We start from the raw sequence: 18,475 nt of genomic DNA on the forward strand, positions 1-18,475 counted from the left end.
TTTTGTTAATTTTGGTAATTTTGGTAATTTTGGTAATTTTGGTAATTTTGGTAATTTTGGTAATTTTGGCAACTTTGGTAATTTTGGTAATTTTAGTATTTTTAGCAATTTTGGCAATTTGGTAATTTTACTAATTGGGTACTAAAGCCCTATGACAATTTTTATGTGCAAAGGTAAAACACACGATTAAAAACCAAGACAACATTTTTTTCGATGGATTTACTATGGTCCCCTTGGAACGAGCTGTCAAGTAAGAGTTTTTCTGTCAAGAAGGACCGCGAGGTTAATTTTTCAAAATTGATTCAAAAATCCATTTAAACTCTTTGTGGTCGTTCAAAAGGTCATTGTACTCAGAAAAATAAGCTTTATAGCTGTAAACAATACTATCAGCAATCTAAGCTTCATTTTAGGACCAAATTTGATAAAATGAATCTCCTTTGCGCATTTTGATCATTTTTTACACTGCACTGTAACATTAAAAATTCAAGGCGTTAAAAGAAAAAACGCCTTTTTCTTCCCTACCGTTATCATCATCATCACCCGTTTAATTAATTATGATTACTTCCGAGTGCGGTGTTAGTGAACCTTCTTTGCAAAGCATACCTACCTATTATGGGCCCTCTTGCAAGAAGGAGAAGAAGTCAACAGAATAGGTGAAGATGAGGGCTCCGGTTCGTATAATGGCAATTAATGAAAATAAACGATGATTCTCTTTTGAACTTTTCCTTCAGATTGAATGAGATGAAAGAAGCCCTCAGAGATAAAAATCAATTTTGTTATCTTTTAATTGAAAAAAAAAACATGTTAGAAGAAATGGCTTAAAATAACATTTAATACTCTAGAATTATTTGAGTTAATAAAACCTGAAAAACAACCTCGATAAAAAAAATCAAATCGTTATGAGTAACTTCCAATAAGCGTATTCCACGACCCTACCTGTCAATAATTCGAAAATTGAGCCATTCCGCCAAATTGAATAAAACAGCTGCAAAAAAAACTCTCAAAACTCTCCACATCCGCAATATTGCTCGCAACGCAACCCGGATGTGAGTTGAAAACCAGTTTCGCGCTTCCGGGAAATCACCACATTCGTGTACGGTGCTAACGCAATCACTCTTCCAGTTTCAGTCCACAGTTGGGGTAAAAGTTGTTAGATACAACAGGTTCCAGTTTTCCACCATGGCCGTGAATGGTACGCTTTACTTTGCAGGGTTTTTTTTACTGGTGACTTCCTGGACTAGTTAATTTGCTGGCTCGAACATGGGAACGATTTTGTAATGTAATGAAGTGCTGGAAGTGGAAGTTAGCAACAAAAAATAAGCGTGTAACGAGCTGTCAAATATTGCACTACAGTTTACTCATTTGTGGAAAGTTATGAAATGAAACTCAACTCTGCAAACTTCTGGGTATTTCCCAGTCATCGTGTACTGGATTATGTTGACAGATGGGTCACAGACTAAACTGAAACAGACGTTCCACTTCAAAGAAAATATTATGGAAGTGGAAAAAGTTTACTTTACCTTACCCTAACAAAATTCCCGAAGGCAAACAAACTCCCTTGGCATTTTCCGATAGAACACGATAAAGATCTTTTAATTTCCCCCAACTCCATCGTCGTCCTTCAGACATTTGTAGAAAAACACACACTCACAACATGTGTTTGTCTGTGTGTGTGTGTTCCATGTCGGACGACTTTCCCGGGGCTTTATCGGAAACGAAGCACAGACTATTCGAACCACGTGCACTTTCTCATTAACTATTTGACATGAGTTTTAGCTTTGGCCTGCCCCAGCACGACCGGTGTCTGGAATGGGTTGGTTTACTTTTGTCGATATTTCCAGAATGCCTGGGCTGATGAGAAATTTCAATCTCGTTATGATGATGTTATCGTTGGGGAAAACACCTCGCATCACTTTCTAGGGCATGAATCTCTGGAATTTCATAATTAAAAGCTTTGCAACTGAGCTGAGTGGCTCACCGCGAGTGAGCAAACGCGCTACACGCTAAATGACACTCGTAGACGCTTTGAAACGTCAAACCTAATCGACAGGCGCGCACCTAGCGGACAGTTTCCCAAACCTTTCTTCCTAACTCATCAATGTCAAGATATGAAACTCAAAGGCCGGAAAATGTTGTGTTTTCTCTTCACAAACAGACAGACAGGCGTGGACCAGCAGCAGGACAACCGAAACATATCAAAGGAGAGGCGGGCAGCAGCACCAGCATGGCATCGATAGACTACGACTATCTAATCAAATTCCTGACCGTCGGCGACTCCGGCGTCGGCAAGACGAGCTTCCTGTACCAGTACACGGACGGCGTGTTCCACACCAAGTTCATCTCGACCGTCGGCATTGACTTTCGCGAGAAGCGAGTGGTGAGTTTGCGGGGTCTGGTTGTCTGTGAATGTTGGTAATGTCTTGGGCGCATTAGTAGTAGAGGAAAATTCCCTGGAAATGAGCTATTTTGGGTTGGGTTTTCCGTTGTAATGGTTGGGATTAGTTAGAAACGTACTGAGCAAATGAGCGCTTCAAATTTGAATTATGAAGAAGTCGTTATTTGGTTATCTACCGATCATCTGAAATACCTCATTTAGTACTGAGGAAATGTGAAATTTGATTTCAATAAGGTTTTGTCGACCCCAAATTTACTGAGTAATAAGTTCTGGTATTTGGATTAGTTTTTGATAGCTGAATAAATCTTTAAAATTTCGCCAAAAGTTCGAAATTTAAAAAAAAAATTGCATTATCAATATTAATTCGAAAATCTGTGTATTGAGAAGGAATTTCTGATCGATTTGATGTGTTCGACTTTGTTGTAGACTTTTGAGGACATAAATAGGCATGCGCAAAAAAAAATGCATTCTAATTTATTATTTTTATTTGACTCTTTATAACTTACAGTTAAATTACATACTAATGAAAGAAGAAATTGTGGTTGTTGAAAATCTCTTTTTTGAGTAATTTTAAACTGAAACTGATGAAAACTTTCCCAGGTCTTGTTTTAAAATCAAACTTTTTTTACGCAAGATCTAACACCATTTTCAGATGTAAAAATAACCATAATTTATTTTACTCTTTACAAGTATACACAATTTTTAACTTTCGAAATATTTTGATTTGATTTAGTGGACTAAAAAAGCATATTTTTTGCTAGAGTTTAGAATAGTGAGCAATTCTCTACGAAATCGGTCTTTTTTCTTCAATTTTAATTTTTGTATTTTTTAATCCGACTGAAACTTTTTTGGTGCCTTCGTTATGCCCAAAAAAGCCATTTTGCATCATTAGTTTGTCCATATAATTTTCCATACAAATTTCGCAGCTGTCCATACAAAAATGATGTATGAAAATTCAAAAATCTGTATCTTTTAAAGGATTTTTTTGATCGATTTGGTGTCTTCGGCAAAGTTGTAGGTATGGATACGGACTACACTGGAAAAAAATGATACACGGTAAAAAAAATTGGTGATTTTTTTATTTAACTTTTTATCACTAAAATTTGATTTGCAAAAAAAACACTATTTTTAATTTTTTTTATTTTTTGATATGTTTTAGAGGACATAAAATGCCAACTTTTCAGAAATTTCCAGGTTGTGCAAAAAATCATTGACCGAGTTATGAATTTTTTAATCAATACTGATTTTTTCAAAAAATCGAAATATTGGGCGCACAATTTTTTCAACTTCATTTTTCGATGTAAAATCAAATTTGCAATAAAAAAGTACTTTATTAAAAATTTAGATAAAGTGCACCGTTTTCAAATTAAATCCATATTTAGGTGACTTTTTTGAAAATAGTCGCAGTTTTTCATTTTTTTTTAATTAGTGCACATGTTTGCACACTTTTGAAAAAAAATATTTTTGAAAAGTTGAGAAAATTCTCTATATTTTGCTTCTTCTGACTTTGTTGATACGACCTTTAGTTGCTGAGATATTGCAATGCAAAGGTTTAAAAACAAGAAAATTGATGTTTTCTAAGTCTCACCCAAACAGCCCACCATTTTTTAATGTCGATATCTCAGCAACTAATGGTCCGATTTTCAATGTTAATATATGAAACATTTGTGAAATTTTCGGATCTTTTCGAAAACAATATTTTCAAAATTTTCAAATCAAGACACACATTTTAAAAGGGCGTGATATTGAATGTTTGGCCCTTTTGAAATGTTAGTCTTGATTTGAAATTTTTTTTCTCAACTTTTCAAAAATATTTTTTTCAAAAGTGTGCAAACATGTGCACCAATTTAAAAAAAATTAAAAACTGCTACTCTTTTCAAAAAAGTCACCTAAATATGGATTTAACTTGAAAACGGTGCACTTTATCAAAATTTGACTAAAGTACTTTTTGATTGCAAATTTGATTTTACATCGAAAAATGAAGTTAAAAAATTTTTGCGACCAAAAATTTCGATTTTTTGAAAAAATCAGTATTGATAAAAAAAATTCATAACTCGGTCAATGATTTTTTGCAAAACCTGGAATTTTCTGAAAAGTTGGCATTTGATGTCCTCTAAAACATATCAAAAAATAAAAAAATTAAAAATAGTGTTTTTTTGCAAATCAAATTTTAGTGATAAAAAGTTAAATAAAAAAATCACCAATTTTTTTTTACCGTGCATCATTTTTTTTCCAGTGTAGTCCGTATTCATACCTACAACTTTGCCGAAGACACCAAATCGATCAAAAAATTCCTTCAAAAGATACAGATTTTTGAATTTTCATACATCATTTTTGTATGGACAGCTGCGAAATTTGTATGGAAAATTATATGGACAAACTAATGATGCAAAATGGCTTCTTTGGGCATACCGAAGGCACCAAAAAAGTTTCAGTCGAATGAAAAAATACAAAAAAAAACGATTGACCGAAATCCTAGAGAACTGCTCTAGTGCAAAAATTCGAAGAGGAAATATATTTATTTTTGGAAAAAATGATTTTTTAGAAGTCTTAGAAAATATTTTCAATTAAAATTTTAAAAATATTATTTCAATTAAAAGGTTACTAAGGCACTCGAAGTTGGCTTCACACATTTTTTGATAAAGATGAAGTTCAATGAAGTTTTTAAGCTATGGCATTTTGAGATATTTTTTCAAAAATGTTCAGTTTTTCTTAGTTAAAATATACATATGAAGGATAAGCAACCCAGCGAAAAAAAACACGAAAAGCTGGAGGAAACTTCCTACAATTTTTATTTGGAATTTGTAAATCGAACTTTTAGTTGCTGAGTGGCCTGTAAAAGTTTCAAATTTGCGAAAAATGATTTTTCTCAGTGATATCTAGCTAGGCCCTATTTTTTAACCATGGACCCGTTGTGAAATTTTTACAAAAAAAAAAAAAAAAACAAATAGTTTCGACGTGTTTGAATTAAGACTAATCTTTTTAAATGCCTAAAAACTGGTCATTTTTAAATATTGGGCTTCATTTTTATTTATTTTGTAATTATGTTTGCCTTTCCTGATCTGTGATCTAAAATTTACAAATTTTTAAATGAAAATAAAATAGCTTAATTTGAGTGAAAAGAAAATGCTGAAAAGTTTAATTTTTCATTTGAGAAATTCTCTACAAAATCGACCGACTTCGTGTTTTTTCCATTTTTTTTTTAAACTTGACTCAAGCTTGGTAAGGGCCTTCCCTATGACCAAAGATTCAACCGTACAAGGCTCCATACAATAATGGTTCGTAAATATTCGAAAATCTGTATCTATTGCAGGCATTTTCTTATCGGTTTGGTGTCTTCGGCAAAGTTGTAGCACGATTCAGAATAAATGGTACACGGAAAAAATAAGCCGATTTTTTAGTTAAAATGTTTAAGACAAAAAAAACAATTTCTCGAAGTTCCTCTTTTTTGAAATAAATTTATTTTTTAATGGACAAAAAAACCGCTACATTTTGCCATAAAAAAATATTGGCCAAAATGTTGACGCCAAGTTTGATTTTCCGAAGAAATATGTTTTTTGGAAAAAAATAAATTTTACTATTTTTTTTTGTTTTAAGGCAGGTACAAAAATATTTATAAAATTTTTTGTCACCCCCCCCCCCCCCTTCAAAATTGGCCGGAAAAATCAGGGGGCAAAAAAAATATTTTAACAAAAAACTTCAAAATTTCAATGAAAATTCAAGGGCAACCAGCTGAAATCAAATTAAAATACATTCTCCTGCGTTTAAAATCATTTTTAGCATGTATGGGTTTATTAAAAAATCTTAAGATTTTTTGAAAATTTTCGATGCAAAATCTTTTTTTTCGATACAATTTTTGTTTTTTTTTTTATTTTGATGAGTTTTGATTTTTTGAAAACTGATGATTTCAAAACAACTGAACTAAGTGTAAAATGCATTTTAAAACACTTTTTTTTCATTTAAATGTGAAGATTATGGTTTGTTATTTAAATTTTTATATTTTTTGCCCCCCCCCCCCTTGACCTCGGCCAGGGCCGAGGGACAAAAACTTTTTTAAATATTTGCATCGGCCTAATTATAAAATAAAATTTGCAATCGAAAAGAGAGCGTAATGTTTTATATTTGGCCTTTCGAAATGTTAGTCTTGATCCAAACTGAAAATTTTATTCAACTTAAAAAAAACTGAAGTGAACACTATTTAGGAAAAATCCTAAAACATACCTTATTTATAAAATTGCGGATTTTGGGGATTTTTTTTTTTTTTGTAAAAAAAAGCGTAATGCAAAAATCGACAATTTTTTTTCCTTGTGCCATTTTTTCTGAATAGTCCTCATTAACAGGCTTCATCCATAAAGTACGTCACGCTACAATCAGCCAAAATTTACCCCATCCCCACCCCATCCGGTATTGCCTTCCTCAATGAGGTAAGGCTATAATCCTGCACTAAAAATGAACTGTTCACAGAAAGCTGGTAGACCAAACTTTTAGTATACCTATTGACTCAGAATCGAAAACTGAACAAATTTCTGTGTGTGGGTATTAGGGTGTTTCATCCAAACAAAAAAGTTCTCAGAATCAGGCAAACCGAGGTTCCCCTAGTAGAGGATACCCATAGGGACTCTCATGCCAAATATCAGCCCATTTGGTTGAGAATTGGCCTGTCCCCAGCGGTTCAAAGTTCACATGTAAATTACTATGGGATTTTTATGCTTTTCGTTCAATCGTTCCTACAGGTCTGGGGACAACATGGATTCACTCGGAATAAAGACAGGTGTGTAGGGGATGGTCCAATGAACAAATTCCAGATGGAATCAGGGTTGTCCATTCTGTCCCCAAGGTGCGCATTGGATCGACGTCCGGTGTCTCCAGATTCAACGATCCACCCTTCAAATGTACGCATTGTCCTTAGTATGCTATGACGGCTAGGTGAAAATTACGACGCCCCATGTCAGACTGTGAACACGTGGCAGAGCATTCACTCAAGTTTCGGCTCAGAAACATACTTTAAAGCAATAAAATTATAATTTTTGATGTTCCTGTAACAATTTGAACTATTCCAAATAACGTAACATGATGATTTTGTAATAATAATGCAATCGATGCTTCTCCACGTGTTCACCGACCGAAATTCTCACTGAGTTCACGTTTTTTTGAAAATTGTACCATGGCATTTGAACACTTTGTTCGTGATTACCAATTTCATGAACGGGTGTTCACGATTTTGGGAACTCTTTTTTCTCCGTGTGGCTGAACCGATTTGGGTCAAACCAGTTGCCTTTCGTTTTGGTTTAAGGTCCCATACGAACCTATTGATTTTTATAAAGTTTTGATATTTAGTTCAAAAGTTATGCATAAAAATGTGTTTTTGTATTGATCAGGATGTTGGATAAATGACGGAAAATCGATTCAAATATCGTCATGTTATACATCGTTGGTAAGGTAATCAAAAGACCTTTCCAACAAGTCCAAAACATCAAATATCTGGCAACCCTGTTTCGAATTATGACCACTTAAGTGATATCTGTGTAATTTTTTAGGGCGGATTTTTAGAAAAAAAAAACTAGATGAAATTTGTGTCCAAACCCATCGAGTCAATGGTTGGTAAAGAGTGAGGAAGGCACCAACCACATAGGTGGATTAAGTTAAATTTTTTATACTTATAACATGCAATGTCACACTTGCTCAGAATTTAATCATTTTCTTAATGCATATGGATTTTTTCAATTTAAAATATAATTTCCGATCAAGATACACCCTTACTTTAAATTACTCAACTTTCGTCTAAATCTACACAGTGATGACTGAACGGGACCTACGTCAGATTTATTTTGAATTTCACTAAGATCTGGATGAATTTTTCTGAAATCTGACACTTTCTCCATTTACTTATTTCTGAATAGAGTCGGATTTGACGAAAACTGAGTGAGTTTGAATGTGTGTGTACACGGTTACCAACAAAGTCCTCAGTTGGGTAAACTCAATTTGTAAACGTAATGTTTTGAGTAATTACTACTCATATTTTGATAGGTTTGACGACATCAGAGTCTCGGCCCGAAACTTCAAACACGAACAAAAGCAGCGAACCGAAGATTGGCAATGACGTTTTGGAATTTTGACAATTTGGAACGCATGAATTACCCCATTATCGGTTTCCCGCATGGGTGATGTGGAAGTTCTATGCACTGAAGTTGGGATTTTTGCAACTTATTTTAATTTATGCTAAATTTCAAAATTTAAACACGAATCAATAGCGAATCGATGTGAAAACTAGAGACACTAAATGTAAGGTATGCACTTCGGAAGAAACCGGTCAAGAAAAAAATCAAATGGGCAGCAGCGGTAGCGAAAGCAAGCCAGAGAGGGTGAAGAAAAGCCCCAAGAAAACGTTCCCTCTCTTTTGTCCTGCCGTTCGTAAAGCTGTTTCTTGACCCCTTTCCTTCCGATCTGCAGACTAGCCTAAAGGCACGATGATTTGATGTGCAATCTTGATCAGAATCGCTGTAAAAGAGGTTTAAATTGAAAAAATAATAATAAAACAAATTCTAGTCTAGAACTTTACGAAATTTTGTCTGTTTTGTAAGACTTAATGTTAAAGAACAATGGTCATAGATTTAATTTCAAAAAAGTAAATTGTTCAGTTCGTCCACAAACAATCTCATGTTTGTAAACAAACGACGCCATATTGCCAATGTTGTTCGGTAGCTCATATCAGGCCATCGCCGGGGCCCTGGACGACATTTTACCCGTTCACGCTTATTCAAAACGAGCCTAGTTTGGGTTCAAGCAAACTTATTTTAAAGTTTTAGGAATATTCAAAACATTATAATTACTTCCAGCTCTACACCTCGAACGGCATCAACCACCGGATACACCTGCAGCTGTGGGACACGGCCGGCCAGGAACGGTTCCGCAGCCTGACCACCGCATTTTACCGCGACTCGATGGGCTTCATCCTGATCTTCGACATCACCAACGAGCAGAGCTTCCTGGACGTGCAGAACTGGATGGAGCAGCTGCGGCTGCACGCGTACTGCGACGACCCGGACATCATCCTGTGCGGCAACAAGGCCGACCTGGACCACAAGCGGGTCATCAGCGAGACGCGGGCGAAGGCGCTGGCGGACAAGTACCAGATCGATTACATTGAGACGAGCGCGTTTACGGGGCACAACGTGAAGATGGCTATTGAGTTGTTGCTGGACAAGGTCATGAAGCGGATCGAGACGATCGTGCTGAGTTCGACGATTCAGGCCCGGCGAGGGGTGCCCAAGTTGTTTGTGGACACGAAGAATCCGCCGATTAGGCTGGACGGGGGTGGGACCACCGTTTCCGATGAGGACCATGTGCCGACTGGGTGCAGGTGTTGAACTGAGAGTTGTGTTTTTGTAGTATTTGGGACGGAAAATAGTTGAATTTTTGTCGGAATAGAATTTTATACCACTCTACTCGAGCGTCAATCGGAAGATTGTCTTTTTGAAAGAGAATTGACATGGCTCTACGCCAAACCAAGGTTGTTAGAGAAGATCCTCACAAGACACATGTTGGATACTCCTGGAAGGAGACACAATTTAGCAAACGAAAATATACTTCTTGTAACAGTAAGGTTAGAACTCTAATTATATCGATATTTGTAGAACCACGCAAGCGGATGTTGTCGGTGTAACCTTAAGCTAAAAACCAAAGAAAACCTATACAAAAACATCTTGTGAATAAGACAATATTCATTGAATGAAATATGAGAAACCAAAGAATAAAAAGCCAGTATTATTGAATGTTGACCACCCGTAGTAGATGTATTCAAATGTTGATGAGAGAATAAACCGCTCCTTTCATTTTTTGAACCAGTTCGGTGTCGCGTTTCCCTTCCCAGATGACGCTTCCCAGTTCAGCGTGCACTCGAACAATTCTTATCAAAAACTCTCGCAAAATGATAGCGCGACCGACGAGATAAAAAAAACTCGGCCTACTACGCGGCTGCTCGGAAACCGACACCCAGAAGCGCTCGATTAGTCGTCCGATCTAGTTGGCCAAGCGTCACCGGAAACGCGATCTTTTTCAGAGGTTCGCCAGAATCCAACATGGCGTCGTCGTCGACGACAAAAGTCAAGTTCAATAAAACATCGTGCTACTTCTGCAACGAGTGGTTCGAGAACGATGAAATCGAGGTGAGTTTTTTTAAGTCGCTGTAATTAAAATTCTAACCAGAGGCACCAATTACGGGCGCGGGCTTATCGCGCCAACCTGTTGCGAAACGAAAGTGACATTTGCAGTGGTGTGCGGTTGGCGTTATCAGCTGGGTTCAGGGTGGTGTTGGTGGCAATTATTTCGTCAGCGTCGCCTACTATGTTGCGTTCGATAAAAAATGTAAACATTGCTCATGGCGCTTGCAGGCGAAGGCCGGTGGAATTCGCCGATAACGAAGGTGATGACAATCTTCTTTTTCGGGGTCAAGTGAAATATTTTTAGAAATGGGGACTTGCACCGATTTTAATTTTGTTCAGTTTTATAACGAGGAAAACATGTTTATTGGGGTTACTAATGTTGTCCACATATTTTCCTTATATCAAGTCATTTCAATGTTGATCACAATTGAGGTAACGTAAACTCTGTCTCACTAACTGTCAAAAACTAACAGTAAGCTAGACAGAGTTACCTCAATTGGGACCAACATTGAACTGACTCGATCTAAAGCAAATCTGAGAACAACATCAGTAACACCAAAATTTCAGGCTCACCTGGTTACATGCGGTCAGATATTGACCAAATGTCCCAACGAGTGTGGGGCTTACTACACCCAGAAAGAAATGGACCGCCACCTGAACCGCTGTCCGGAGGGCTTCGGGGAGGAACCAAAACAGCTGCCAGACTCCGGAAAGGGGCCGTCTCCAGATTCCGACCGTGTTCGCGAACTCGAGCAAGAAGTTGCAGCTTTGCGTGGAACCCTAAATGAGGAAATTCGCCAACGATTCTCGCTAATAATTGACGTTGGTCAGCTCAAGAAACGCTCCTTGCTGGGCGACGAGTGGACCGCAAAGGTCGGTGACGTTTTGAACGCACTCAAAAAGTGCATCAACGAAGAAACTGGCAGCCGCTGCGTCGACATTGAACGGTGCAAAATTGACATTAACCGACTGTTGAAGCAGTATCAGGTGCGTTCAATGACGTTACCACTACCCTAAAAAAACACGTGACTTCAATTTAATAATAATCTCCACCCAATCCAGCAAATCGAGTCCTGGCGTTCGGACCTCACCACCCGCTTTAACGAACTGACGGAGGAGGTGAAAAAGTTGCCGCAGCCGCCACCACCTCCACCACAGCAAACCACTCACTCACCACAGCACCAAGAATCGGTCGCCGTGAGCAAGTCACGCGAAGCCAAACTGGTGATGATTGAGAGCCGGCTAAACCACCTGCAATCGGAGCTGGAAAATCTGGCCGTTGAAAGGCAGAGAGTGGTGCAACCGAACGGGCCAATGCCCGGGGAGGAATCGAGGGCTGCCATCGAGGACATCGAAAGCAAGCTGCAAACCGTTGATGTGGTTCTGGAGGATCACCACAATTCGATTCGGTGAGTTGGATTTTAGGGGGCGGGAAGGAGGTTGTTATCTAGAATTTAGCATGAACATTTGGAGTAAATTTCGAATTCAACTGAAAACATTAGGGATATATAATTGAATACTTAAATGAAGAAAAAACTTACAAAAATTACAAAAAAATGCAGAAGAAATATAAATAACAAAAATGACAAAAATGACCATAATGACCAAAATGACAAAAATGACAAAAATGACAAAAATGACAATAATGACAAAAATGACAAAAATGACAATAATGACAAAAATGACCAAAAAGACCAAAATGACAAAAATTACCAAAATGACAAAAATGACTAAAATAACTAAAATGACAAAAATGACCAAAATGACCAAAATGACCAAAAAGACCAAAATGACTAAAATGACCAAAATGAGCAAAACGACCAAAATGATCGAATGACCAAAATGACCAAAATGACCAAAATGACCACCAAAATGACCAAAATGACCAAAATGACCAAATTGGCCAAAATGAGCAAAATAACTAAAATGACTAAAATGACCAAAATGACAAAAATGACCAAAATCAACAAAAATTACCAAAATTACCAAAATGACCAAAATGGCCAAAATGACCAAAATGACTAAAATTACCAAAATGACCAAAATGACAAAAATGATAAAAATGACAAAAATGACCAAAATGACCAAAATGACCAAAATGACCAAAATGACCAAAATGACCAAAATGACCAAAATGACCAAAATGACCAAAATGACCAAAATGACCAAAATGACCAAAATGACCAAAATGAGCAAAATGACCAAAATGACCAAAATGACCAAAATGACCAAAATGACCAAAATGACCAAAATGACCAAAATGACCAAAATGACCAAAATGAGCAAAATGACCAAAATGACCAAAATGATCAAAATGACCAAAATGACCAAAATGACCAAAATGACCAAAAAGATCGAATGACCTAAATGACCAAAATGACCAAAATGAGCAAAATGACTAAAATGACCAAAATGACCAAAACGACCAAAATGACAAAAATGACCAAAATGAGCAAAATGACCAAAATGACCGAAATGACCAAAATGGCCAAAATTACCAAAATGACCAAAATGACCAAAATGACCAAAATGACCAAAATGACCAAAATGACCAAAATGACCAAAATGACCAAAATGACCAAAATGATCAAAATGACCAAAATGACCAAAATGACCAAAATGACCAAAATGACTAAAATGACCAAAATGACTAAAATGACCAAAATGACCAAAATGACCAAAATGACCAAAATGACCAAAATGACCAAAATGACCAAAATGACCAAAATGATCAAAATGACCAAAATGACCAAAATGACCAAAATGACCAAAATGACCAAAATGACCAAAAAGATCGAATGCCCTAAATGACCAAAATGACCAAAATGACGAAAATGACTAAAATGACCAAAATGACCAAAACGACCAAAACCACCGAAATGACCAAAATGACAAAAATGACCAAAATGACCAAAATGACCAAAATGACCAAAATGACCAAAATGGCCAAAATTACCAAAATGACCAAAATGACTAAAATGACCAAAATGACCAAAATGAACAAAATGACCAAAATGATAAAAATGGACAAAATGACCAAAATGACCAAAATGATAAAAATGGACAAAATGACCAAAATGACCAAAATGACTAAAATGACCAAAATGACTACAATGACCAAAATGACCAAAATGACCAAAATTACCAAAATGACCAAAATGACCAAAATTACCAAAATGCCCAAAATGACCAAAATGACCAAAATGACCAAAATGACCAAAACGACAAAAAGACCAAAATGACCAAAATGACGAAAATGGCAAAATGACCAAAATGACCAAAATGACAAAAATGCTAAAATGACTAAAATGACTAAAATGACGAAAATGACAAAATGACCAAAATGGCCAAAATGACCAAAATGACCAAAATGACCAAAATGACTAAAATGACCAAAATGAAAAAAATGACTAAAATGACTAAAATGACCAAAATGACCAAAATGGCCAAAATAACTAAAATGACCAAAATGACAAAAATGCTAAAATGACTAAAATGACTAAAATGACCAAAATGACCAAAATGGCCAAAATAACTAAAATGACCAAAATGACGAAAATGGCAAAATGACCAAAATGACCAAAATGACAAAAATGCTAAAATGACTAAAATGACTAAAATGACGAAAATGACGAAAATGACAAAATGACCAAAATGGCCAAAATGGCCAAAATGACCAAAATGACCAAAATGAGCAAAATGACTAAAGTAACTAAAATGACCAAAATGACCAAAATGACCGAAATGACCAAAATGACTAAAATGACCAAAATGGCCAAAATGACCAAAATGACCAAAATGACCAAAATGACCAAAATGACCAAAATGACCAAAATGACGAAAATGACCAAAATGTCAAAAATGACCAAAATGGCAAAATGGCAAAATTGACAAACATGACCAAAATTACCAAGATGACCAAAATGACCAAAATGACCAAAATGACCAAAATGACCAAAAAGATCGAATGCCCTAAATGACCAAAATGACCAAAATGACGAAAATGACTAAAATGACCAAAATGACCAAAACGACCAAAATGACCAAAATGACGAAAATGGCAAAATGACCAAAATGACCAAAATGACAAAAATGCTAAATGACTAAAATGACTAAAATGACGAAAATGACAAAATGACCAAAATGGCCAAAATGACCAAAATGACCAAAATGACCAAAATGACCGAAATGACTAAAATGACCAAAATGACTAATATGACTGAAATGACCAAAATGACAAAAATGACCAAAATGACCAAAATGACAAACATGACAAACAATGACCAAAATGACCAAAATGACCAAAATGACCAAAATGACCAAAATGACCAAAATGACAAAAATTACAAAAATTACAAAAATTACAAAAATTACAAAAATTACAAAAATTACAAAAATTACAAAAATTACAAAAAATACTAAAATTACTAAAATGACTAAAATGACTAAAATGACTAAAATGACTAAAATGACCAAAATGACCAAAATGACAAAAATTACAAAAATTACAAAAAGTACAAAAATTACAAAAATTACAAAAAATACAAAAAATACAAAAAATACAAAAATACAAAAATTACAAAAATTACAAAAATTACAAAAAATACAAAAAATACAAAAAATACAAAAAAATACAAAAATACAAAAATTACAAAAATTACAAAAAATACAAAAATTACAAACATTACAAAAATTACAAAAATTACAAAAATTACAAAAATTACAAAAATTACAAAAATTACAAAAATTACAAAAATTACAAAAAATACAAAAATTACAAAAATTACAAAAATTACAAAAATTACAAAAATTACAAAAATTACAAAAAATACAAAAAATACAAAAAATACAAAAAATACAAAAAAAAATACAAAAATACAAAAATTACAAAAATTACAAAAAATACAAAAATTACAAACATTACAAAAATTACAAAAATTACAAAAATTACAAAAATTACAAAAATTACAAAAATTACAAAAATTACAAAAATTACAAAAATTACTAAAATTACTAAAATGACTAAAATGACTAAAATGACTAAAATGACTAAAATGACTAAAATGACCAAAATGACCAAAATGACAAAAAATACAAAAATTACAAAAAGTACAAAAATTACAAAAATGACAAAAAATACAAAAAATACAAAAAATACAAAAAATACAAAAATTACAAAAATACAAAAATTACAAAAATTACAAAAATTACAAAAAATACAAAAATTACAAAAATTACAAAAATTACAAAAATTACAAAAATTACAAAAATTACAAAAATTACAAAAATTACAAAAATTACAAAAATTACAAAAATTACAAAAATTACAAAAATTACAAAAATACAAAAATACAAAAATACAAAAATACAAAAATACAAAAATACAAAAATACAAAAATACAAAAATACAAAAATACAAAAATACAAAAATACAAAAATACAAAAATACAAAAATACAAAAATACAAAAATTACAAAAATTACAAAAAACACAAAAATTACAAAAATTACAAAAATTACAAAAATTACAAAAAATAAAAAAAATACAAAAATTACAAAAATTACAAAAATTACAAAAATTACAAAAATTACAAAAATTACAAAAATTACAAAAATTACTAAAATGACTAAAATGACTAAAATGACTAAAATGACTAAAATGACCAAAATGACCAAAATGACAAAAATTACAAAAATTACAAAAAGTACAAAAATTACAAAAATTACAAAAAATACAAAAAATACAAAAAATACAAAAATACAAAAATTACAAAAATTACAAAAATTACAAAAAATACAAAAAATACAAAAATACAAAAATACAAAAATACAAAAATACAAAAATACAAAAATACAAAAATACAAAATTACAAAAATACAAAAATACAAAAATTACAAAAATTACAAAAATTACAAAAATTACAAAAATTACAAAAATTACAAAAAATACAAAAATACAAAAATACAAAAATACAAAAAATACAAAAAAAAATACAAAAAATTACAAAAAATTACAAAAATACAAAAATACAAAAATACAAAAAAAAATACAAAAATACAAAAATTACAAAAATTACAAAAATACAAAAATACAAAAATACAAAAATACAAAAATACAAAAATTACAAAAATTACAAAAATTACAAAAATTACAAAAATACAAAAATACAAAAATTACAAAAATTACTAAAATTACTAAAATGACTAAAATGACTAAAATGACTAAAATGACTAAAATGACTAAAATGACCAAAATGACCAAAATGACAAAAAATACAAAAATTACAAAAAGTACAAAAATTACAAAAATTACAAAAATTACAAAAATTACAAAAATTACAAAAATTACTAAAATGACTAAAATGACCAAAATGACCAAAATGACCAAAATGACAAAAATTACAAAAATTACAAAAATTACAAAAATTACAAAAATTACAAAAATTACAAAAATTACAAAAATTACAAAAATTACAAAAATTACAAAAATTACAAAAATTACAAAAATTACAAAAATTACAAAAATTACAAAAAATACAAAAATTACAAAAATTACAAAAATTACAAAAATTACAAAAATTACAAAAATTACAAAAATTACAAAAACTACAAAAATTACAAAAATTACAAAAATTACAAAAATTACAAAAATTACAAAAATTACAAAAATTACAAAAATTACAAAAATTACAAAAATTACAAAAAATACAAAAAATACAAAAATTACAAAAATTACAAAAATTACAAAAATTAAAAAAATTACAAAAAATACAAAAAATACAAAAATTACAAAAATCACAAAAATTACAAAAATTACAAAAATTACAAAAATTACAAAAATACAAAAATTACAAAAATTACAAAAGTTACAAAAATTACAAAATTTGCAATAATTACAAAAATGACCAAAATGGCCAAAATGACAAAAATGGCCCAATGGAGAACCCGCCGTCGAGCAGTTTTTGACAGTTCGCATCAAAAGAAATACACAGTAGAAAAAAGCAAAAACTGCTCGACGGCGGGTGCTCCATTGACAAAAATTACCAAAAGTGTTTTTTTTAAGTTAATGTTACCTGTTTATTTATTGCAATGCAATTTATTTACATGTTTGTTTACATTTCTCACAGCATCTTCCAGGAGGAAACCAAACGCCAGGTGTTCGAGCTGCGCGGCGAAATCGACCCGATGCGAATGGTCATCCAGGAGCAGCTCGACAAACAAGCCAAGCTCGACTACGAGCTAAAGGGCGTCCTCAACACCGTCAACTCGTCCGAGGACACCAGCGAAAAGATCCACAAGACGCTGGAAAAGTACCGCCGCGAAACGTACTACACCAAGCAGTGCCTGGACGACCTGCAGGTGCACCTGCAGCACCAGGAAAAGCTGTCCGCGCTCCAAAGCACCAACGGGCATCTGATTTGGCGCATCGACCAGTTTGACAAGCGCTTTCGGGAGTCCCAAGAAAACGAACTCATGATCAAGAGTCCGCTGTTTTGCGATAGGCCGTTTGGGTACACGCTGCGCGTGAGTCGAGCAGTTTGTTTTGTATGGACTGCTCGAATTATTAAACTTTGTATTTTATTTTCAGCTCGAAGCAAGCCTGAATGGGATCGGCACGTGGCGCGGTCGGAATCTGATCGTGGGGCTCGTGGTCGTCAACGGGTACTACGACAATCTGCTCGAATGGCCGTGCGTGCTGACGGGGACGGTCAGCTTGCGGGATCAGCCGGCGGACCGGAAGAAGGCGGTGGATTTTTCCAAAACGGTGATGGCTCGTCGGAAACATCAGCACTACGAGAAGTACATCCACATTCCGCACCAGGTGGTGCTGCGGTCGGAGCATTACGTTAAAGATGATGCGATATTTTTGGAAGTTCGGATCGATCATTGAGAGTGCGGACGGGTTGATTTGAGTTGTT

At 33.7% G+C, this 18,475-nt stretch overlaps 2 protein-coding genes across 3 annotated transcripts in view; both read left to right on the plus strand.

The window, feature by feature from the left end:
- The window catches only part of LOC120431335 (ras-related protein Rab-27A), a 45,190-nt gene extending 34,973 nt beyond the window's left edge, over positions 1-10,217 (plus strand). Inside the window, exons 2-3 of one of the 2 annotated variants that reach the window (XM_039596469.2) lie at positions 2,156-2,377; positions 9,232-10,217. In XM_039596469.2, coding sequence (XP_039452403.1) covers positions 2,225-2,377; positions 9,232-9,762 — 684 coding nt within the window. In that variant the 5' untranslated portion in view covers positions 2,156-2,224 and the 3' untranslated portion in view covers positions 9,763-10,217. The remainder of the gene's footprint in view (positions 1-2,155; positions 2,378-9,231) is intronic. The other variant, XM_052706167.1, reaches the window with a different exon arrangement.
- A 180-nt stretch (positions 10,218-10,397) lies between these two features.
- On the plus strand, positions 10,398-18,458 carry LOC120430647 (TNF receptor-associated factor 5). Its single transcript, XM_039595756.2, has 5 exons — positions 10,398-10,560; positions 11,125-11,544; positions 11,620-11,966; positions 17,684-18,080; positions 18,145-18,458. The coding sequence occupies exons 1-5, from the start codon at positions 10,474-10,476 to the stop codon at positions 18,445-18,447; spliced, it is 1,554 nt and encodes a 517-aa protein (XP_039451690.1). The 5' UTR covers positions 10,398-10,473; the 3' UTR covers positions 18,448-18,458.
- Positions 18,459-18,475: the final 17 nt, after the last annotated feature.

The sequence above is a fragment of the Culex pipiens genome, chromosome 1, assembly GCF_016801865.2.
Source record: "Culex pipiens pallens isolate TS chromosome 1, TS_CPP_V2, whole genome shotgun sequence".
Taxonomy (NCBI): Eukaryota; Metazoa; Arthropoda; class Insecta; order Diptera; family Culicidae; genus Culex; species Culex pipiens.

Excerpts from the sequence above, each read along its gene's own strand:
- LOC120430647 (XM_039595756.2), top strand. The coding sequence starts at position 10,474 with ATGGCGTCGTCGTCGACGACAAAAGTCAAGTTCAATAAAACATCGTGC. Across the intron at positions 11,545-11,619 it reads GACTGTTGAAGCAGTATCAG|CAAATCGAGTCCTGGCGTTC; the intron begins GTGCGTTCAATG and ends CACCCAATCCAG. Across the intron at positions 18,081-18,144 it reads CGTTTGGGTACACGCTGCGC|CTCGAAGCAAGCCTGAATGG; the intron begins GTGAGTCGAGCA and ends TTTTATTTTCAG.